At 35.9% G+C, this 22968-nt stretch overlaps 2 protein-coding genes across 3 annotated transcripts in view; one reads left to right on the forward strand and one right to left on the reverse strand.

Moving 5' to 3' along the window:
- AIMP1 (aminoacyl tRNA synthetase complex interacting multifunctional protein 1) overlaps positions 1-17488 on the forward strand; it is a 32048-nt gene extending 14560 nt beyond the window's left edge. For both annotated transcript variants that reach the window (XM_064710927.1, XM_064710926.1), the window contains 6 exons: positions 1321-1454; positions 2183-2296; positions 4555-4713; positions 7184-7395; positions 10648-10816; positions 17239-17488. In XM_064710927.1, the coding sequence (XP_064566997.1) occupies positions 1321-1454; positions 2183-2296; positions 4555-4713; positions 7184-7395; positions 10648-10816; positions 17239-17405 (955 nt within the window). In that variant the 3' untranslated portion in view covers positions 17406-17488. Of the gene's footprint in view, positions 1-1320; positions 1455-2182; positions 2297-4554; positions 4714-7183; positions 7396-10647; positions 10817-17238 lie in introns of those variants that run through there.
- Positions 17489-19062: 1574 nt separating this feature from the next.
- Positions 19063-22683, reverse strand: GIMD1 (GIMAP family P-loop NTPase domain containing 1). Its single transcript, XM_064712281.1, has 3 exons — positions 22593-22683; positions 20889-21310; positions 19063-19686 (listed from the first exon to the last, which is right to left on the reverse strand). The coding sequence occupies exons 2-3, from the start codon at positions 21279-21281 to the stop codon at positions 19417-19419; spliced, it is 663 nt and encodes a 220-aa protein (XP_064568351.1). The 5' UTR covers positions 21282-21310; positions 22593-22683; the 3' UTR covers positions 19063-19416.
- Between the last annotated feature and the right edge of the window lie 285 nt (positions 22684-22968).

Here is a 22968-nt window from a genome sequence, read left to right on the forward strand (position 1 = left end):
GTTCACCTTTCAGTTATTCCTAATCTCTTTTTTCTTCAGCATGACTTTTGTTGCATATCCCAATAGGGAATATTATTTGTATGTTAAAACCAGATTTAGATCATAGTGTTACAATAGTCTTGGAATAAAATATGAATTTATCTGCCAATTTGATATGAGAAAAGACATTTCTGTATTTTGATAAAGTTGAGGAGCCAATATATGTGCCTGGATTGCCATTTTCTTACCAGTTCTTTCATTTGTTGCAGCTCATGGACAAATTTACAGGAATTGAATCACCTCACAGGAATTAGATCACCATTGCTTGTAAAGATCTTTTCTTCCCACCTGTAACCAGTTTTCTTGATTTACAGAAGAGGCAGCTGTTAGTGCAGATTCTTTTCTCATTTATATACTGAGTGGGAGGGAAAAAGCACTCTCTGCTACAGATAGGAGTGATTGTGACTGTTTTTCATCATTCTGTTGCCATTATTTGAGCTCTTGTGTTTAGACGTAAATGTTCCTGAGAAGGAAGGTAGGCCAGATATGGTAGCTTTCAAAAAATAAAGGCTGTACACAAGGCATAACTACATTCTGGAACATTTGTGAAACACTAGTAAATGGTGAATACCATAAAAGGTTAGACAGCATTTATTTTTGCTCTTTGCTGATCTTTTGTGTTCCCTGCTTCTTTGTTATCTGTGTGCTGGCCCTTCGATTTCAGCGGGTGCAAAATCAAATAGTCAAAATTGGTGCTAAAATAACTCTGAAGTGTAAACTTCTAATAAAAGTTGTTTTTATCTGAGATAAGTTAAAATACTTGTGAATTATGACTGTTAAAACAGTAAAGTCTTAATATATGCATAAGCACAATGTATGAAGTATTCAGTATATTCTGAATGGATTTATTGGAAACATTTGGAAATTTTTGTGGCATGATTCCATTTTCTTAGTCTCAATAAATTTTGATATACACTTAATTTTTTTTAGTTAAGCCCAGGATACAGTATTTTCCTGTCCAATCTTTCCCCTTTTATTTCCTTCCACATCCCCCCCACCCCCGCTGCCCCCCCACCTTTTCCCTGTTTCGTGAAGGAAGAACACATTTTCTGCTGGGAAGAAAAATAGCTTTTCTTTCAAAACACTTGAAAGCAGCTGTCAAACATCAAATTCTGTTTAACGTTGCTTTTTGTTTGGACTTTGCGTTAGGAGGTAGGAGCCCAGCTTTTCACTTAGCAAATTTTTTTGTTCAGCAACTGATTTGAGAACTGCTTGACATGGTAAGAGATAATAGTATTATTACTTTAAGAAGTCATTAATTTTAGGCTGTTTTTTGTCTAGGTTTTTATCCCGTTTTTTGGTAAAGATGGCAGCCAACAATGCAGTGCTGAGCAGACTGGAGCAGAAGGGTGCTGAGGCCGATCAAGTTATTGAGTACCTCAAGCAGCAACTTGCCCTGCTCAAGGAAAAAGCCAGTAAGGATTTATCTATCTTATGCTAAACCTATTAACCAGATGGTTAACAGTAAATGCACATAGGAGAAAATGAGAATGTTTGGTGTGTCAGCCTTTAAAGCATTTCAAGTTCTCCAAGATAAACCTTGCAATCGTAGCCCCACTTGACTGTTGTGTGGGCTGTGGGGGTTTTGTTCTCGTTTGGTTTGGGTTTTTTTGAAGATGCTTATTCTGAAATAGAAGAGGTATGGATGAGGAAGAATTAAAACATAAATTATGGAAATTTGATAGAACATGATTCCATTTGAAGAGAGAAAAGGAGTTGGAAAGAATACAAGACTATGCCTTATCCTGAATTTTCACACCTATGGCATTCTCTCAAGAGTGTCATAGCTTCAGTTTTGATCTTTTGTATTCAGCTGTATCAATGAACAAAGATGCTCTCTATTACAAAGATCATCATGGTTTTTCTGTAGGTTTCTCAGAGTTTTTTCTTGTGATTCTGTTTAGGGGACTGAGAAGATAGTATATTGAGAGGCAGATTATATAACTATTGTTAAAATGTCTATTTCAACAACAAAGAAAATAATTCCTAAGTATTTCTGATTATATACTCCTTGAAATTTTTCACTTTTGTGCTGTTTGGCTCACCATGTTTCAGTTTTCTTTAAAAACATAGCTTTGTGTCCATAGTGATCAATGCTAGTTACTGAAACCTGTTGGTTTTTTTTTTAATGTGTCAACTCTAGTCTTGCAAGCATCTCTCCGAGAAGAGAAGAAGCTCCGTGTAGAAAATGCTAAACTGAAGAAAGAAATTGAAGGGTTGAAACAGGAGCTGATTCAGGCTGAAATTCGAAATGGAGGTGGGGAAAAAAGTGCTACTCTCATGCAAATTGGTGTAGTTAGCACAAAACTATCTTGAGTTTTGTTGTTCTGCATGTGACTCTATGGTACTTCTTACAAATTCTGGATTTTCCCTGATTCCATGCTTATGAAAAATTACTTTTTCCAACGTTTTAATATTCAGCATTTTAATAAGCTGCTGGTCTGACAGATCTGTATACTAAATTTAATCAGACATGGAACTAGTTCTTTGTATTTTTTTGTTCAGTGCCTTGCATAATAGGCCATGAACCTCACTGATGACAATGACTCCTTGTAATTCTGTAGAAATTGCTACATGTCTAACTCTTCTGGCTTTAATCTAGCATGACTGAAAAATCAGTATGGAAAGATCAAGCCATGGTGAAAAGTACAGATGGTCAGGGACTTACTAGGAAAGCTGTGGTTATGTAAATTTATAAACAATGTGTTCTGAATTTATGATTCTGTGCTTTAGACCAGCCTTCCATTGGACTTACTCTTTCTTTGCACTCCTATATGTAGTTCTATTCAGTTTATACCATCATTATGTACTTCATAGTAAAAAAAAAAGGAAAGAAGGAAAAAACCCCAAAACTGAAGTGTTTCAGATACACTGTTGTCTTTTAAATTTATTGCCAAAAAGTCCTTTTCTGCCCTCAACAGTTATTGCTATTAACCCATGCTATCAGAATTCTAAATTGTGTAAGATAGTATCCAGTGTATCTGGATGCTGGCATTTAACTTCACTGAATGCTTAACTGGTGTAAAAGCACGTTCAGTCTTCAAAAAGATTAACATGTGAATACAGAGAATTATTTTTCTCCTTTGGACACCAATAAAGCCTTTTCATGTACTAAACCAAACCATTACTTATATTTCTCAGTTGCCTTTTAGTCTGCAGCAGTTCTTGACAAGTGTGGGATATTCCACAGAATCTGTTGTGCTTGAGAAAGGTCTGAAGGTATATTGGTCCAAGATGGCAGAGGAAATACTTGGTGTGCATCTTCCTTTAGTTAGCTAGTTCATCTAAGTGGTAGTAGGACTAAATTCAGATCTTTTCTTTTGAAGGGATTAGATGTTTGTTAGATCTGAAGGGACTAAGTAGTTAAGCACAGAAATTAGATGGACATGGAAGATCAAAAATATCACAAGATGTTTTTTCAAAAACCTGAGAAACAAAGACTTTCCTCAGCTAGCAAGCAAGTGGTTGTTGGTACAGCAAATTTCATATTCAAATTATTTTAGAAGGCTGTTTATAAGAATATAATTTGTGCAAATCACTTGTGTGTTGAAGAGGACAGGCATCAACTAACAAAGTGCAGTTCTTCAGGAAAGTTAGATATCTGAAATGAAAAACAAAGCATGTATTCAGTTTATGTATTCTGAATGGAGAATTCTGTCATGGTGACACCAGAAGGATGTTTCAGTTGTTAATGATAAAACATTGAAAGGATTGAAAGGAACTTGAAAAGATCCTCTCATCTAACCTTGCTTGGGAAAGGGAACCTTGATGGTACTGCCTAGTGCACTGATGATGCTTACCCTGTACAATTATTGGCTTAAAAGCCTTAATGAGATTCTTGAAGAGCAGAATGTAGAAGAGAGGTGCTTCTTACGCTTCCGTCTGGTAAGACTGATAGTGCAATCTCCAGAATTACTGTATTAAACTGAATTACAGAATTAAACTGTATCAGCAGTTTAAAAAGAGCTGTTGAAGGTAATACGGAGAATTTAGAGAAAAGAGAAATCAGCAGATCACATTAGGGCTGCAGGTAATTTTTTTTTATTCAGGCTCAGTTTCTTAAGTTAATCATAAGAGTTGATGGATGATCTGAATATGCTATAAAAATGCTTTTGTGCATAACTCACTTATGCAATAGTCTCCATTATAACAAGAGCTAGTAGCTATAAACTGAAACTAAACAAATGGGAAATAGGGAATTGGTAAAAAAAATAACTAGATGTTGAAATCAGCTACAAAAAGAGATGCTGTTTGCTTATATATTTTCTTGTATTTAGGACTTTTTCGCATTTAAAAATGTGTAATCAAACACTTTGTTTTTATTGATCATAATAATCATATATAGATTAAGTTCTGAAACGTGTTTTGTAATGTGGTCCACTACTTAGCGGTTGTGGTTTAGTATATTAAGCAAAATTTTCAGTTCTCTCTGCTTTTTCATCTACCTTGTACATTTAGAAATGTCAGTGTTCTAAGTTCTGGTGCTGCCCCTAACTTTTGTGGTTTTGATTTTAGTAAAGCAGGTTGCAGTTCCTACTGGTACAACCCTTTCTACAGCTTCGTTTTCGGAGAATGTTCCACAACCTACAGCAGTTACAGCATCTTCTGGTTCCAAAGATCAAATTAAAGGTGAAGAGGAAGAAAAGAAAAAGAAAGAAAAAGTAGAGAAAAAAGGTATTTTTCTTATCTCTGATAGGCAGTTGAGGTATTTAATTTATGCAAGTGCTTTTGCATGATTTTGAGGGAAAAAAGCTTTCATACAGCTACAGTAGGAAGAGTCGTGCTAGCTCTTAAATCTTGAAAATACTTGAAGCTAATGATGGTTGTCAGGTAAGCTACAGTCTTCATTGCATGGGATACATGCCAAATTCTGTTTAATGTGACTGCACTTCCTCATTTAAAAAAACACCACCAGCAAAAAACAAGGCATGTCTGTTGGACGCCTGTACTTCTGTGCAAGTGTATCTTGTAACTTACTATGTTTTGCAATCATTCTCTTATGCGGATTATTATTAATTTGCTATGATTAGATTTGTACAGGTTTGCAGAATTTGGGTATTATGATAGTGCACATTCCTTTTTTTCCTGGTGAGTTGTACAGCTACTTATAAGCTATTTTATATTTTTTAATGTATTTCAGCCTTTGACACCTTAATATTCCACAGAGTTGTAAATACAAAAGCAGAGGCCGCATGTCATAGCAGGCAATTAAATTTTTCCCTCAAGTATTCAGCAGCTACAGAGCAAACATTCAGTTAGTAAGGAAAAATAAAACTTTCTATATATGATGAGGGAAAGTACAATACAAGTAGCTTAAGTTCAGTCAGACAAACACAGATCACAGAATATTCTGAGTTGAAATGGACCCACAAGCATTATCAAGTCCTCCTTGTAAGGGAATGGCCCAAACAGGGGTTAAACCCACACATTTGGTGTTGATGATGCTTTGACCAACTCCGCTCATCTCATATGGAAAGCAGTGTTACACTTTTGTCTTATGCTGAAATATAGCACAAACATTAAATAGTAGTCCTGCACAGGCTGTTTCTGTGGAGTTCAGCATCTGTTGTAGGTGTTGCATTTAACATTTGAAGTAACCAATACGTAAAATTGGTTTTTAAGTCTAGAAATTAATGAAATTATGGACTATCTCAAATCCCTTTGCTTTCTGTCACCTATGTCATCTCTTTCCTTTCTGGTTATTTTCATCTTCTTTGTTCTGCTTCTTGCAAATCTTATCTGTATGATTTCTCTGTAAATGGATTCTGGACTGACTCTGACACTGGCCAGAGGAGTGCGTTTTTTTCCTTAGCCTGTGGCATTGAAATGGATATTTTTTATGTATCTGTATGTATATACACTGTGTACGCGTTTGCTGTGTTCTCTTTTGAGGAAAGGTTTCATTTCTCTTGTAGAAGAATGTCATGGAGAACAGTGTGGAATTATACCAAGGATAAACTTAGCAGGTCTTTGAAATGATCTTAGGTATTATATGTTAGCTATTTTGATTGGGATTTTTATCCAGTGTCTCTTATATTATGGAATATACAACTGATTTTATTAATCAAATTGTCAATTACATTAAAAACCCAAATCACTAGAGCTTTTCATCATAAATGAGCAAGTATTTTTGAAGAGCTGTTGCTTATATTAAAAAATTTGCCTTTTTATTATTGAATGTATCATTTCATTTCATGCCTGTACTAGAAGAATTATGAATGAAATCAAATTGCACATTGTGTCCACTTTACCTTTTTTGCTCCATTAAGAAGGGAGTTTAGTTTACATTAATATGTATATATTAATAATATATATAATATAATAATAACAGAATATGTTTATTTAAGGTAAGCACATCTTAGATTTTTTTAATCACCCAGAGATTATAGCTGTTAAACAAGTCTTTAATGTCTCCAAAACAGCACAGTCTTATCTATAAACTGCATGTAACTTGCTCATCTTGAAAGGAATATTGCATATTTTATGATTCCATGATTTATATAAGCAGCTGAGTATGGGGAGTTTTGCTTCAATATTGTTTTATACTACACAGTCTTTTCTGTGATGATCAACGGGGTAAAGGCACCACACCAGGGGCATCTCATAAGCCATGAGCATTTTCATGCACTCTTGTGTTTGGGAAGTGCAGAATTTTGGCTAATGTCATCTTGAAGTGTTGCATTGCAGCTGGAGCAGTGCAGCTGCAGTGACCTCACAGCTCGTGGCTGTGTACCATGCTGATAAGCACTGATAACCCTTTGGACTGTGATTCTCAAGTTTCCTTTTGCTGCTGAAACACCATGGCAAGGCTTACTGGTAATTGCTAATTATTTGAAAGGGATGATCAGGTAATTCATGTGGCCTTTGTCAGAGTATGTGTGTCACACATTAGCTACACTTAAATTCAGGGTGACTTTGCAAACAGAAGGTGGTAATAAGTTTAGGTAATGACATAAATGGAAGTGTGAACGATAATTCACCACTGGAAACTGGTAACAGAGGTGCTAACTCTTTATTCTTTTGTGTTTTGCACAGAATTTATGCCTGTTTCTGAGACTGTAGCTCACTTTTCCCTTTCAGTATTCATATACATTAGTTGTGCTTTTTTAATGTTTATTTCATGGAACAAAATGTTCTCTAATAGGTGAAAAGAAGGAGAAGAAACAGCAGCCAGCTGCTGGAAGTGGCGATGCGAAACCTGTAGATGTTTCTCGTCTGGATCTTCGTGTTGGCTGCATTATTAGTGCTGAAAAGCATCCAGATGCAGACACTCTGTATGTTGAACAAGTGGATGTTGGTGAAGCAAGCCCAAGGACTGTTGTCAGCGGTTTAGTGAAACATGTTCCTCTGGATAAGGTATTGACAAAATTATTTACTGATAGCTTTTCCTTTCCTAAAGTATCTTAAGGCATTCATCTGTTTATAGGATATGTTTTTATTCTGCTAAAAGATTTGTACAGTCATGAAAACAAAAATAAAATGCAGATGGAAGTAATACTTAATAACATTTGCCAGAAACCAGAGAAGTACCCTTACCCCAAATCAGTTTCTGATGGCAGAAACTTCTATCCTGGGATCTTATTCCAATTCCTCTGCCATCAGTGCGCACCGAACTCCTAAACTAAACAGATGTTACTCTTCCTTTAGGTTTCCTACTATGTAGTAGAGAAGCCATAGTAACCTTTTTGGTATGATCCAAACTTTTGAAACCTTTTCCTTCCAATTCTCTTTTATAGCTTGTTGAAATATTTGGCATGAAGTAAAGCAGAGAGCATGTAAATTCAACTTAGCTGGCAATGAATAGCTTAAACAACAGTGGAATACAAAATGCATACTTTTACTTCCTTGTGCAGAACAGAATCTGTGTCCATGCTTTTTTCAGTTGATACGCTTTGGTGTTTGACACAGATGGTTTGTGGGTGCCTTTGAACAACCTGAGACTTCAAGATTTAGTTTTCCTTTCACACCTCTTCTGGAGGGTGAGAGGAGTTTACTAAAGGTTGTTCCTGAATTCAAATGCAAGCTTGGCATTTAAAACGGTGTTGTGTAGAGCAACTGCAAAATGGATCATGAAGGAATTGATCTTAGCCTGGAAAAAGCTCCACTTTCTTAAATGTCTTTTCAGTCTTTATTTGCACACTGTCCCCATGGAAGACTGCAAGCATAGGAAACAATTAAAATTGTGATTTATTTTTTTTTTTATGCTACAGAAAGTTACTGAACCAAAAAAACCCACCTGAATAGAGTAACTATTCTGCACTGATCAGCTGATGGTGTCCACTTACTCGATTTGCACTGGGCAAAATCTCAACTTGATTGCATTTTAGCAGTCTGCTTTCAAGAAAGCATGTAGAGGAAAACATTAAAAGCCATTCTAAATATACTTAGAAACATCAAGTGTACAGAATGAAATGGCAGCAGGAGTCTTTTTAACCTTCTTTCTGAGTGGAAAAATAATCTGAAGTATTCATTAACAGAGAATTAGGGATCATCCTTGCACGTTCTTTGAGAGCATTTTTGTTTGCGTGTCTGGTTTCGGTTTTGGCAAGTCTCTATTAAGACAGTAAATTTTTAGGGGCAAGCTTCCATCTTTTTGTGTTTTTTGAAGTGTTCAAAAATCTGAAGGCCTGGCATGTCTCTACTGCCATATATTGAAATAAAAATATATACATCAGATCAAGGACCATAGCCATAAATTTCTTCACAAAAAATTCAGCTGTTTATGATTTTGGTGTTTGATGTGGTAATTTAGCAGTGTTTGAGGCTGTAGTATTTGTATCATCTGATTTTACTTTTGGTTAGGAAACACAGTATGTATCTTTACTAACATTTCAGTATGCAGTGCAAGTTATTTATGGGTGTGAAAACTTCTGACATGCCCACTTTATATGTGAAATGCTGTGGTTTTTGTTCACGTGATGCTGAAGCCATGTCAGAAGTTGCACCCTCTATTGTCATGAGTTGTGTCACAAGTAACAGGGATGTGGAAGGATCTTGGCACAAGGTGCACCGTGCCACTGCTGAGCTCTTTCAGCAGCTGGGGACAATGGGGAAATTTCTGAAATGTCAGAAGGAATTGACAGCTTTTCTGCCACTGCATTTGGCTTTTTGAAGTGGATCTCTGTGTTCCTAGCATCAATACCCGTTTCAAGCAATTGTTCTTGAAATTCAGGCAGTTCTCCAGTGTCACTTTTTGTCACCTTGTCCTCTTTAACCTAAGAGAACCTCATGTCAGTGAGCAGAAGTGAAGAACAGGAATGTAGGGAATGTTTCTTAAACTTAACAAGAAGAGAAAAGGCCACCATAATCCTCCAGAAATGCTATTCTCCAACCATTCATTGTAAGAGGATACATTACAGTTACATCTGTTGTGAACTATATACTCTGATTTTTGTATCAGAAACTTTTCCTCCACTTAGATGCCTTGAAATCTTTTCTTTCTAGATCATTGTGATGTCCACCCAATAATTAGCCTTTCATTCATTAATTGTTATTCAGTGCTAGATAATGCTACAACTTGCATTTTAGTCACTGGCATGTTACAACTGTTTTTTGTGTTTTGTGCTACTTACTTTCATAGCAATAACTTGAGAAATTTTCAGTCGGTGGGCTGGCTTGAAACTGATGCAAGATAACATTTTCTTATAACTGCTTCATTTTGGCTATTTATAATTTTGTTTTTTAAGGTGTTGTCCTTGGAAAATATGCAGTGTTTGAAATAGTTGATCAATTATTAATCCTGCTGGTTTTGTTCAAAGTCTGTACTGTGATGCACAAAGACCAAAATCTAGAAATATTAAATACTTCTATATAATGTGCACTAGTAACATGGGAATTAAGACATCCTTACTTTGTCTCTTAAGAATGTTCAGGGTTTAATTTTGATTCCATTTCAAAGTGTGGTTTGTTTTAGACTCTAAATATTGGCAGTTTTTCCTCAGCAAAGTATTTTCTCTGGTTTACTATTGTAATTATTAAAATAAAACAACAAACAGAGAAACATTTTGCATGTTTGCACTAACAAATACAGTGTTCAGTATATACAGCCATTTTCAGTGAATAAAAACCACTCAAGGCATTTGGGTTAACTAAGATAAAATTTAAGATTCAAGTGAGCTCATTATGTACAAGACCTCTTAGCTTCCAGGAGACACTTAGAATTTTTTACCTATGGGCCTAATTTGTAGACTTGTTGTTATTTTTACTATTATCATCATTAAATTATTATTATCATTAAATAGAAATTGTTTATTTAATAGTGGTGTATTGAAAGTGGACTAAAGCAATTGTTAGTAATGCATAAAGGTGGAATGAGAGTGAAATGCCTCGCCTGGTTTTTAATTTAATAAATTGTATATTTTATATTTCCATGATAAATATGTTGCATTTAAGCATTTATTCACTGGCCAGCTCTTAGGGGGTTTAGATGTTATGTTACTAGTGTCCAGCCATTAAAATTGTGAATCTGTTGCTACATGCTTCTCTTACGCTTCAGTTGTCATGGTAAGATCTCATCACTGTAATTCTTTCATTCTAATGAAATAATGGGAGTCCCTAAAGCCACGTGCCATTTTCAGTACTCACATCCTTCTGTTTTCCCCCCCCAAGATGCAGAATCGGATGGCAGTGCTACTCTGTAACTTGAAGCCTGCGAAGATGAGAGGAGTGGTGTCTCAAGCAATGGTGATGTGTGCCAGCTCCCCAGAAAAAGTGGAAATTCTGGCTCCTCCACCTGGAGCGGTACCTGGGGACAGAATCACTTTTGAAGGTTTTCCTGGTAAGTAGTTATTTAGGAAAATAATATATATAATAAATAATAGAAACAAGTATGCCAAGGTAACCTCAGTGCTGAAGCACATAAAACAGCTTTTTTTTAAAGCTCGTTGGGTTTTTTGTTGAAATTTTCTGAATTAATTCTTGTTTTGAATTTTTTTTACTACCATGCTAATATTGTGTAAATAAATGATTGAAAATACTTTATCATCTGTCAAAAAATTGTAACTTGATAAAGTTGTGTAGACCTTAAATGAAAAATACTCCATTATTAAAGTGTCAGTAAGTATTTCAGTTTTGATATATATGGATAAATGTACTTGGCAAATTGCAACAAACAAATGTAAAGCATCTTTCAGAGTGTCTCAGTGTAAATGGTAAAGTATTAAATTCCTAATTCCAGCTCCTCCCTGTAATGAAAGTGTCAGAACTTTGGGTAGTTTTTCGTTTTTGAGGAAGAAGGGATGGAGGGGATAGAAGGGGTTGGAACAACGTCTCCTATTCATGAGAGGAGCCTGTAATATTCAAATCACCAGGGTTTTTTGTTTGTTTGTCTGAGACAAAATATCTTTTTAGGTTTCCAAAGAAAGACATTGGACTTTTCCCCACTTAATTAAATTAATGAATCCATCTTTTTTCAGAATATAAATGAGAATTTTACCAAATTAAACTTTATCAAAAGACGACTTTTCATCCATTTTTCCATTTCTTCCACCTCAATGAAAATTATTAACTTTTGACTGCATATTGGGAACTCAAAGCATCATAGGTTTATCATGTTGATCTAAAATGCTGTTTATTAAGAGCTGAGTCTGAAAAGAGAGACTAGTATAAATAATCTTACATGTCACAGATTATGGGAATGCACCTGCAGCACACTGTGCATAAGGAGAGTTTCTTCCCTTTCCATTGTTTGAGTTATTGCTATATCTTTTTACTCATTGTGGCTGTCAATCATAAAGGAAGTTTGTGTGAGAACTTGGTGCTGCCCTGTCCCAAAAAGATGAGGACACACAGGTGGCTCAGTTGCTGGTGTCACGTGGGAGCTGACTGTAGACTCCTCTCCTACAATCAGCTGCCTAGGTTTATCCTGCACCCAAGGAATTTAGGAATTTCGGCAGCACAGCCCAAGCCCAGAGCTACTCAGGTTGGCTGTTAAGTGGATCACAGAGGTCTTGGTGAGCAGTGCTCTTCTGGTCAGGATCACTGTTACAGAGAAAAAATGAGGCCTTTGTCAGGGTCGAGCCATTTGTCGGTGAGGGGAGACTCAGACACTCAATATGAGTGATAAGCAAGTTCCGTTTATTGAAGAGAGCATCAGACACTTATCCAGCGAGTAATAAGCTTATGAATATTCTGTAAGCTAAGCAATCTATTGGTTAAACTATACTATCAACTCTTCCTCATTCCTTAGGGGTTACATCTCTTTTTTCTCATGTCTCTTTCACTGTTTGTTATCCTACCACAGCTAGGCCCAAGGACACTGCTATCTTGCAGGTGCCGGACTTGGAATTAGCCATGGTTTTGTACTTTTCCATTTTCTAGCAGCTAAATTCCCAACAGATCACTCCACCACTTAAACTTGAAAGAAGTTGCTCCAAATCCCAGTATTTCCCATACTGGCTGAAAGTGTATGTGTGTGCATTTATCAATGAAGTATTCATCTTCAGGAGTTTATTGTTTAAAAGTTGGCTTTCACATGTGAGAAAATGGTGTAACTTTTATTTTCCGCATAGACCCATATGAACCTTTATAAACTATTGCACTTCTGACAATTTCTAGCTGTACAGCAGAGTTTTGATTTATGAATCTCTTGGCAAGCTCCATGCTTAAACATATTTGCATGAAATACCTTTCAGAAATACATGTATATGTATGTTTATTTATGCTTCTCAAGAGTGAAATTGTGATGCTTAAAAAAATATATATATTTTGGTTAGAATATGATAAAGGAAGCAATGCTCTATCTAGGTGTTTTATGAAATCAAAAAATAGCTCAGCTTGCTGTGATTTAATGCTCCAATTGATATTATTTTAAAAATACTTTAAAATAATACTGATTTAAAAGGAAATCAGTCAGACAGCAATTTTTTTTCCATTTTAGTTTCCTGTTTTAAAAATATACCAAGCTTGCTAGTTGAATTCTTTAGCTGCACTGAAATCTTAAATGCCTCAGCAATCAGTTGCATTGACTACATTGTAGGAATACTCATTCATGGCTTCTAGTTGTGAGTAAAGATGGATTAAATGTGGGGCCTTTGTTACCTGCAAGAATCATAGGTACAAATACACTCACACTGCTGTCTGTTGCTGTGGAAATGGATGTGCAAGAGAGCATCAAGTTGTAGAGTAAACACTTCCAGTGCATAAGCCCTGGAAAATGATGTACAGGTTCAGCCTTCAAAAATGTTCTTTGCCCAGGTTGAGGGGGTTTTTTTGTTTGCTTTTGTCTAAGTTATAGCCTTCCTCCAAACTTACATCTCAAGCTTCATATACCTGGCATTTGAAAATGTGAGAGCTGGTAGTAGCACTGTTTTCTGTTCACCAGCATATCTGTTCTTGCACATGACTGATGAAGTGAGATCCATCAAAATTATTGAACTATTTTACTCCAGTTGTTTAGGTTTTTTACATTGGCAAAAAGCTTTCCTAGAGCAATCAGTTATAGAAATATTTGTTCTAAAATAATTCCCAGGTGTTATGGTATGCAAATACCGTGTTGACATTTTGATCTTTAAAAGATACAGAATAAGCTAAATATGGTGTGTAAGTTTTTCTAGTTCTGAAGTTATGACTTGCAGCCAGTAAGACAAGATTTTGTGTGGATTATATCATTTTCCTTCTGGTGGAGAGCCAAAGACATGGGGCTCTGATAAGTGCCAAATGAAGGTTTTTGCAATTCTTTTGCAAGGTGTATATATCCAGGTCTATAGATTGTAATCTGAAATGTGGCACTGTTTTCTACTGCTTCATAAAGAGCTGCTTGGAAAATTTTGTAGGTAGGAGATCTAAGCTAATCATTGACTTTGAAAATTTACCTAATGCTTAGTAGTACAAAGTAGAGTGATCTGTCTTCTTCTTACATAAAATTTATTTAAAAGAATTTTCAGACTTGTGATTTTACTATCTTGAGTAGGAAGATGAAAAAAATCCATTGGTAGATGGAGACCTACAAAATCATGGTGGCATCTGTTTCTGTAAATTTGTTTGTTGGGTATTTGTCTTTTCAATGTTGCTGTTGTAAACTAAATTAGGGGGAAACTCATTGGGAGATGGGGAAGCTCACTGGAGACTGGAGAACTGAGTTTCTCAGTTTTTAAAAGGGTTGAACATCTATCTTCTACTCACCTTTTTTGTGTTTAAACCTTCTGCTTCTGGGCTGCTGCTGTCTCCTTGAAGACCATCTGGTACTTGCCTGATGCTGTTTCCAGGAGGATAGACTCCTTGTTGTGTCAGATGTCATTTAATTTCACTGCTTAATTGTAACCATTTATATTCTGATGAATTTTTTTGTTTTAAAAAGTAATTGTAAAGCATAAAGATTCAGTTGGAGCCCTTGAAGTTAAAATAGAAAGGACAGCTGGGTCTTATTTAAGTTTGAAGTATGAAAGTCTGTGAAGCAACAGAAGCACCACCAGCAACAATAAAGCAATTCTAAAATGCACACAGCTGTCTATCAAGCAGCTTGGAGTCAAGCTATTTTTAAGTCTTCTCTCTCCATTATACAAAATATTTATGAGATACAGACTAATTTTATTTGGCCATTTTAGTCAAAGTAAACAAATGGTATCTTGTCTCAAAACAATTAAATTTTTTTCTGCAGCTAGTGGAGTGTTTACCTAGAACTATCTTGAGTATTATTGAGGAGTGATTTGGTAAGGAATGCTGTTGCCTGGAGTACTGTTCTGTTTTGTTTATTTAATTGATGTCTTTGCCCTCAGTGGAATTTTTAATACTGAAGTGTTTTATACTCCAGTGCATGAATCTTCAAGGTCTCTTGAGCCTTTTTTTGCATTAAGAACTTTATCAAATTTTTATCCGTCTTCACTAGAAAAGGTCTGATTTTTAAACTGTGTAAGAATTCTTCCATCGTGTGTGTGTAAATTCTATAACCTCCTGTACAGTAATTGCCTTAAGAGAGCAATAATACTTGAAGATTTATAGCTAACTGTGAAATCTCTTTTCTGATGCCACTGGAACCAAAAACCTGTTACTTAAATTAGATAATTAAATTATCATTCGGGTCTAAGAATCACTAGCAATTTAGTGAATTACTATCTCTTTAAAAGAATGAAAAGTGGTAAAGCTGGAGCGCAGTGGTTAGCCTGTAGTTAGCAGGTTTTTTTAATCAAAGCTAGAGTGTATGCATGCTTTCCTTCAGCTGCCTGGTTACAATCCACTGTGGGGCAAGTGGCATTAAGTAAAGTCACACATCACTCTGTCCTTTTTCCCCTTGCTGTGCTGAGATATATTCTTTCAGCGGTTTTTTAACTGTTACAAAGTGGACAGGTTTCTTGCTTATTATGAAATTTTTTTGTAATAAAGTGGTGAGATGGAATGATATGTTTAACAAAATTTGGGACCTCTTATTTGGCCCATTTTTGGTAAAAAGAGTGGAAAACTGATTAAACCATTAAAAGCTTCAATTTATTTTATTTATAGAAACTCTTCTAAAGAATATTTTCTGGGAAGGAGGAATGCAGTGAGGAGAAGGCATAGGAAAATGCACAGCCTAGAGCTCTGGTAGTATTTAAAATTGGTGCCTATGCTAATCTAATATGAGCTCACCACAGATCCCAAGGGAGCTTGACGCAGGATTCCAGAGAAACTTATTAACATCCAAAGCCTGTTTTTTATAATAAAAGTCAGGAGGTTTTCTTACTGAAAAAAAGAAATCATGTGCTTTTTATATTTGAGGAGAGGAAGGAAAATGTACAGTGGATCACTTAACATTCTGTTTAATGATTTTATTAGTTTGTATGCATGCACTGTGGTCTAAATCCAAGTTTGCCTTTGTTCATGAACCTGAGCATTAAGATGATTTATCTTTGTGAAAATGCACAATTAGCTCTAAACATTTACTAATTTTATTTAGTAGTGCAATTATTTAAGTAATTAGTTATTTAAATTTCTTCCTCTGTTTAATATTAATTATAAATATTATATAAATAAAATTATTGATCTTGTGACTGATTTTTCTTTGAAACACTAAATGCAATCTGGATGTGAAATAACTTGACTGCATTATTAGATACTGCTCTGATAAGGCTAGCTTACTTCACAGAGAAATCTGGCTTAGTCTGCTTCTCTTGCATATGTAGAAACTACAGAATACAGACACCAGACATTACAGAATACCCATACAGACAGAAATAGCTCAGGTTTGCAGGCATTGAGAATGTGAGTAGACTGAACTATGGAAAACATTTAAAGGAGAATACCAATAAGGCATAAGACAGGCTGGAATGAGAATAGTGGATTTAACCACTGGTTGGTGAGTCAGTCAGGACTTAGCAAGCAGTGATGGATTTCAACCACCTATTAGAAAAAGATATGTTAAAATCCCTGTATTTAGTTTGGTTTATGTCTGTGCTTTGAATTTCATGCTTATTTTAAAATAGGAAAAATATTCTTCATTATGCTATCTAATTTGTTGACAATATTTCAAAACATTAATAGAAGAAGTCTGCACTTTGTGGTCATTTGAGATCCTTAAATAATCAGATTTGCTAATGTAGTTAGTTACTGTCCATACCAGTAGGGTGTAGGTATCTTATCATTATATATCCATGGAAGCAGGAAACTGAGGCTTATCAAGACTGAGGCCATAATTGCTGAAACTCTAGCTAATTTCTACTGCCTCTGTTGTTTTGGACTCTACAGCTTGTCATCAGACAATACAAAGCATAGCAGAACAGTGTGTAACTCGGGGCTGAAATTATATGTCAGTATTCTACCTCTGGACTATTCTTGTCTAAGTTCAGTACTCCCCAACTGTAACAGCATCTGCTAAGTGCATTTAATTTCTTATAAAAACATCATTCATTTCTAAAGTTAATATGCTGACAAACCTGTCTTGGTGAGCAGTGTACTTCTGTGGTCCATATGTACTTAATTCTTGGGAATTCTTTTGTAGTATAAACTAACAGCAATGGTTTAATTTCTTCCTTTTGACAGTGCTTGTTGTCTGATATGACCTTAGTTGTATCTGATACTTGAAAGATCCTCTTTTTCAGAGAGGAGACATTTCCTAGACAATTCCTAATTCCAATTAAAATTTTCATTTTGAGAATCAAAAGGAATGGTAGGGTTTTTATCCCTTAAAAGTGTGTGCAGTGATGCTGTGTGGGCTGTCATAGATGTGTAAGTACATGATGCTCTTGTTCTGAGTTGTGTGCTATGAGGTTATTCTTTGTTTTGAAACAGGAGATCCTGAGAAGGAACTTAATCCAAAGAAGAAGATTTGGGAGCAAATCCAACCTGATCTTCATACCAATGACCAGTGTGTTGCTACATACAAAGGAGTTCCATTTGAAGTGAAAGGGAAAGGAGTGTGCAGGGCAGAGACCATGGCAAACAGCGGAATCAAATAAATAAATAAATAAATAGTTATTAGAAACTTGTACAGATGTTGAAATGGAAAGTGATGCAAGCAGAATAAAAAACATTAAATGTATGGCTAAGACCTGTTTTTTTTGACTTCTTTTCCATAATATGTTACATCTCCAACATTTTGACAATTCACTCATTCACTAGGCTTGTTGTCCTTGAGGTTGTGTGCTGTCAGCAGTTATTAACCACTCAGTGCTCATAACTTAATTGCCAAGGCTTGTTTGTGGTGGGACCACAGGCAGGCAAGTAAATTTTCTGGACAGCTTGAAGGTGTAGAGCTCCTATTTAGCAAGAGCTAAAGGAAAGAAGGAAAATTTTCTGCCATGTTCCTTGTGTGCTAATTGCAGGACTAGCAGCTGGTTAGTGAAGATCACAATTGTCTTTATTCTTCTGGTCACTTTGTAATAGTTTTTCTCCTCTTCCTCCAAGCAGTTTTCAGGTGTATTGTAAGCTTCTGCAACTTTGTTCTTGCCTGTGTTCTCTCTGTAGTCTGCAGTCAGTTGTAACTGGAAGATTAAGCTATGTTGGTTTATGCCCTAGGATGTTTGGGTGGACACATTTTCATGTCCCCAGAACTAAACTGCTATAATTTCATTAAGATTGAAGCTGCCACTTCGCTAGAATAGTTCTTTCTCTAGTCAACCTAGGTATATCCTTCCAAACCAATAGGTAGGACTAAGAAATAATTAATAACAGATTCCTGGAAGTAATAAAAAATAAAAAAAAACCTCAAACCCCATAAGACCAGCCTGCAAGAAAACCCAAAAAGCAACCAAACAAAAAACAATCTGTTTCCAATGCTCAAACAGGTAGAAAATGAATTGATTTTTTGGTTTTGTTTTAATGTGCTTTTATGCAATGATGTTTTGTACAAAAAGTGCTTTGGTTTTAACAGAAATAGCTTCTTCAATTTTTAGAGTTAGAATTATTTCATAGTAATGTTGTACAAATAGCTATGTTGCTAGGCTATTAGCCTCAAAATCATTCTTTTAATTCCTTACTTTCAGTAATATGAAAATAAATATTTTAGATCCATTTTCAATAACTCTTTTAAGTAGCTGTGTAGACATAATTCAGATCTTTTGCATATAATATTAAATTAAATTGTTGCTGTATAACCATTGAAACAGTAAATACTATTTTAAATACTAAAATTAAAAACAAACTTGAGCCTGTCTAAATTTTGCAGGCTTTGTACTTCATCTAGTAAGTGGAGAGAAAACAAAATGACAGTGATATAAAATTAAAAGGAACAGGCATAAAGAGGATATGAACAGATTTTCTTTTTGAATGAGTTTTGTTTGTGCCTGTAAACTGTTAGTTTTTCATGCATCTGGTAATAAGTAATAGCAATTAGTTCTTTTAAATGTGCTGAATAGTATTAAGCACATGGAAGCCATTTTATCTGCCTTGTAAACTGTATATGCTAAATGTCTTATTAAATAAAATCATTGTAGTTCAAGAACTCAGTTATAACTAATCTTGAATCATGGTAGGGAATACTTTTACAACAGATAAATCTTAGCTTTTGATACTGGAAAGCTCTTTTTGGAAATGGAAGTTCAGAGGAACTTCTGAAGGCTTGAAGAATTGAGCAAAGAGGCCTCCTGAGTCTGAACTCATGCATTTTTTCTTTTTTTTTTTTTCTTTTTTAATTTTATTTTATTTTTCCAGATCTGTATTCTGTGTAAACTGGAATATACAGTCTGGTGTAGTGCAAAATCCAATTTATAACTACACACACATTAGGAGCATGATTTTGGATCCCTAGCTTGTTCTGATTTTGTGGCTGAATCTAGATTTTGAATGCAGTAGTGTGAGGTCCTCTGTGGAAGGCAAGTAGTTTGATAAGCTAAAGAGATATTTCTAATTGTGTGTTCAAAGATGTTTGGTATGGATGTGGAGTTTTTCAGTTGATGGCTTTTACTCTTTTATTTCTATTAGATGCTACCTAATGTAGAAAATAGCCAAGTGAGCACCTTAAAGCTAATTTTATTCCTTGCTGTGTTTAAGTAGTACTTGATAATTATTTCTTTGTATGAAATTCAAGAGCTTTCTTAAGACAATATTTCTTTCCTCTCTAATTATGCTGTTGTGGTTGTCTAGGAAGATGTATTTATGCTGTACCGAGCTCAAAAGTGACAACAGGGTACTTGAGGCGCTCTGCAAATATGTTTCCTCACTGTATCCAGCCTCTCTTGCCTTGTCTGCATGAGTAAGTAGGACTGCAGTGAAATCCTTCCACATGGGACCCAGAAGTTCCTGTAATGAAAAGCAAATTTTAACTAGTTATCTCCTATTTCTTTTCCCCACTCCTATTTAATATGCTTAGTACATTACCAGATCATTTACTTGTATGGTTGTTTTTTTTTTTTGCCCTGGCAGTAATCTAGTTCATGTTATCCAAGTTGCTGAAATTTCTGGGTCTTTTTTCACCTTTCTGAGACACTGACATCCACCTTCAGTGGAAATATGTGGTCATGCAGTACTAGGGAGTTCTCTGTTCCCTGGCTGCAGATTTTAACAGAATGTCTCCAGGTAAAAAATGTTCATGTAAGTAAGGAAAAATGGTTGTTTGGCCATGTCACACATTAGTTTGGAATCGGTAGTTGCCACATATTCATATTGCCACACTTTTTAGAACTCCTAAAAAAATGTTTTTGAAAACACTGAAGCACCTTTTGTTGAAAAAATAAATGATGAATTTCTATGTAACACCAACTTCAGTTCCAACTGTAATCCATAAAACTCAACTTTTCTCAGCAATTCAGGAAAAACACAAATCAAATGCAACACCTTAAATAATGGGCCAGAGAGCTTTTCTTCAGCTTCTGTGATTTATCTGATGGAGGAGAATGGAGAGAACAAGCTGCTTTTCTTTCAGAAAGTACAGAAAATTTTAATAGAAATAAGAGAGGTTGGGCTTTAATTTACAGGTGGAAATGGAATTACGACTTTGGGCAATCCTGCTAACTCCTGTATATGGCAAGAAGCCTGCCTTGGTGATAAAGGACACTGCAGTGATCTTAACTCTGTAACCTAAATGCTGTGGTATATAAAACTACTTTAAAGGATGTCTGCTTGCTTCCAAGGTAAGTGAGGTGTCAAAAACACCTGGTGTATTGATAGTGATTAATCTGTTTTAGACCCTAGGGATGAAAAATACCAAGCACATACAAAATTTTCCTTTAAGCTGCCCAAGAAAGTCTTGAGTTACCAGTTTCAGAAACAGAGGAGAGAACTTTGATTTGCTGAGGACTCAAAATCTATTACAATCTTAGTTCTGAAATTAGCGTCTGCCACTCGCAATTTATTAGGCTGTTGGAAAAAAAAATCACTTTTCTTTTATGGAAGAAAATATTTCACTTTTCTTTTATGGAAGAGTCAACTCTTCCGTAGCTATTGTCACCTGAAGATGAAAGAGTTGCCATTAGGGCAGACTTCTATTTTTTTTTTTTTGTTACCTGGATGAGCTGAAGTGTGTCATGGCTTTCATCTGGACACAGAGGCAGGTCAGCCCTGAGGACCAAGAGGGCCAAGTGCAGGCCTTGCTCCCCGAAGTGCTGAGCCAGGGCTGCTCTCACGGTGTCCCTCACTTGCTGTTTGCCCAGAGCACTGTGAGGGTAGCTGGGGGTGTCCAGCACTCGGACGCGCAGCGCTGACTCGCGGCCGTTCCTCCGGATGAGCCCCGAAATGCGGGCGCTGCGTCCCAGGCTGCAGCGCCTGGTCACAGAGCTGGGGCACAGACGGCTCTCGAAGTCTGCGCTGCCCAGCAGGCTGTTCCCAGCAGCACTTTTGCCAGTCTGAGTCTTTCCAAGCACAACAAGGTTGATGGTCATCTCATTCCTGTCTGCCATTGTCAGTGTTTTTATCCACAAACCTGTCACTGAGTACAAATAACATTAGGTGCTTCAGATAGCTTCAGGGGGTGGGGGGGAAGAAGAGGCAAGAATTTCCATTATTCAAAGTCTTTTGAGTGTTTTTCCCTGCCTGAAATGTGAAAAGAGTTTTAGGAAGAAGCAATAATGTTGTGGAGAGGCAAGAGAGAGACAAGGAGTTGGGGAACACCTGTGGAAAACACTGTTGCCATTCTGGGACAGTAGTAGGTTAGGAGAAGGAGGCTAACTAGGGAAGGAAGAAAAGAATGGTGACGTATAGGGGCTGCTGTTATTAAGTGACGGTGTTTCAGGATGTAAATATTTACTTGCTTTAGGCAAAAGAATAATCAAGGATAAGTAGATTTTAAGGGAGCACATTTTCACAGCTTTTTCGTCAGCTACCACTGATGTTGAAATAGACAGTAGTCTGGAAGGGCTTTCTGATGCAAAAAATACGTCACTTAAAAGGAGGAGAACTGAAATAGCCAATCTCATGAAAGTGAGATTTTGGAAATGTATGCTAAACCAACTTATTAGCGCAGCAAGTGGAAAAGAAAAACATAGACTGGTGGATAGAGAGAGGGAGCTGGCTTGGGATCATTTCCAGTTACTCTATTTGTTCATAAACAAGACCTCTCGTTCTCTTTGTACTTTTCTGTAACCCAGTATCTGAAGGGGTGTGTTGATCATCTAACAGGAAAACTTCTTATTTAAATAAATTGAGACATGTTTGATAAGGTAAAACCATAGTGGCCTATAGTGGATTTTAAGTTTCTGTGACTTGTGAACTTCAGAAAGAATTTTTTTTTGTTTGTTTTAAGATACTATGTTTAGTTACTCATAGAGAGGCCATGGATAATTTCAGACAGGGATTTCCTCCGATTAATTATTTAGGTTCTTGCTGTTCAGTTTAAGCTTTTTCTCTCATAAATTCCATGCCCAAATGAATATTTTGAAATAACTTCATTACAACACCAAAGATGCAAGAGCTAGTAACATACTAACTTTTTTGAATACATATATGACAATCTCCCTTACTGGATCCACAGTGAGTGTTTTTTTTTATTTTTCAATTATCAATTTCCTTTTAAGAAATATATCTTATGAAATGGTTGTCTTCAGTTATTTATCAGTCTAGATATGCATTGTACACTTGTGGCATAATAATAGGAAGTAGTAGACATGGATTCATCCATTCCTTTTTTATATCATAATCAAAGATTTGGTGTATTTTCCCTGTAAGCAGTCTATGCTTAAATACTTAGATTAGTTTCATTTTGGGTCACTTACCTTATTTTCCCTTAATTTCTTCTTTCATTCAGGTTTCATTCATAAACCACATGTGCAGTGTAGGAAGAAGTTCATATGTGAACTTTGAAACTAACAGCAGCCCCGTACCATGCTGAGACTGTTACGTACACATTAATCTGGTTAATTTATTACTGATAGCTCCTCATTCAATTGCATATGTTTGGTCAGTAATTGGCACGGTTGAATTTTTGTAACTCAGCTGCAAGTATTGTTTTTGAAGTCACTTAAGTGATTGCATGACGTTGATATTTTTAAAAGTAAATTAATTCCACCAGCAGTTAAATGTGCAAATGATAAATGTAGTAGTGGGATTCCTTTGTATTGCAAGTTCTTGAATGTGTCTTCATATGTGCAT

Source organism: Zonotrichia leucophrys, chromosome 4 (assembly GCF_028769735.1).
Source record: "Zonotrichia leucophrys gambelii isolate GWCS_2022_RI chromosome 4, RI_Zleu_2.0, whole genome shotgun sequence".
Classification (NCBI taxonomy): Eukaryota; Metazoa; Chordata; class Aves; order Passeriformes; family Passerellidae; genus Zonotrichia; species Zonotrichia leucophrys.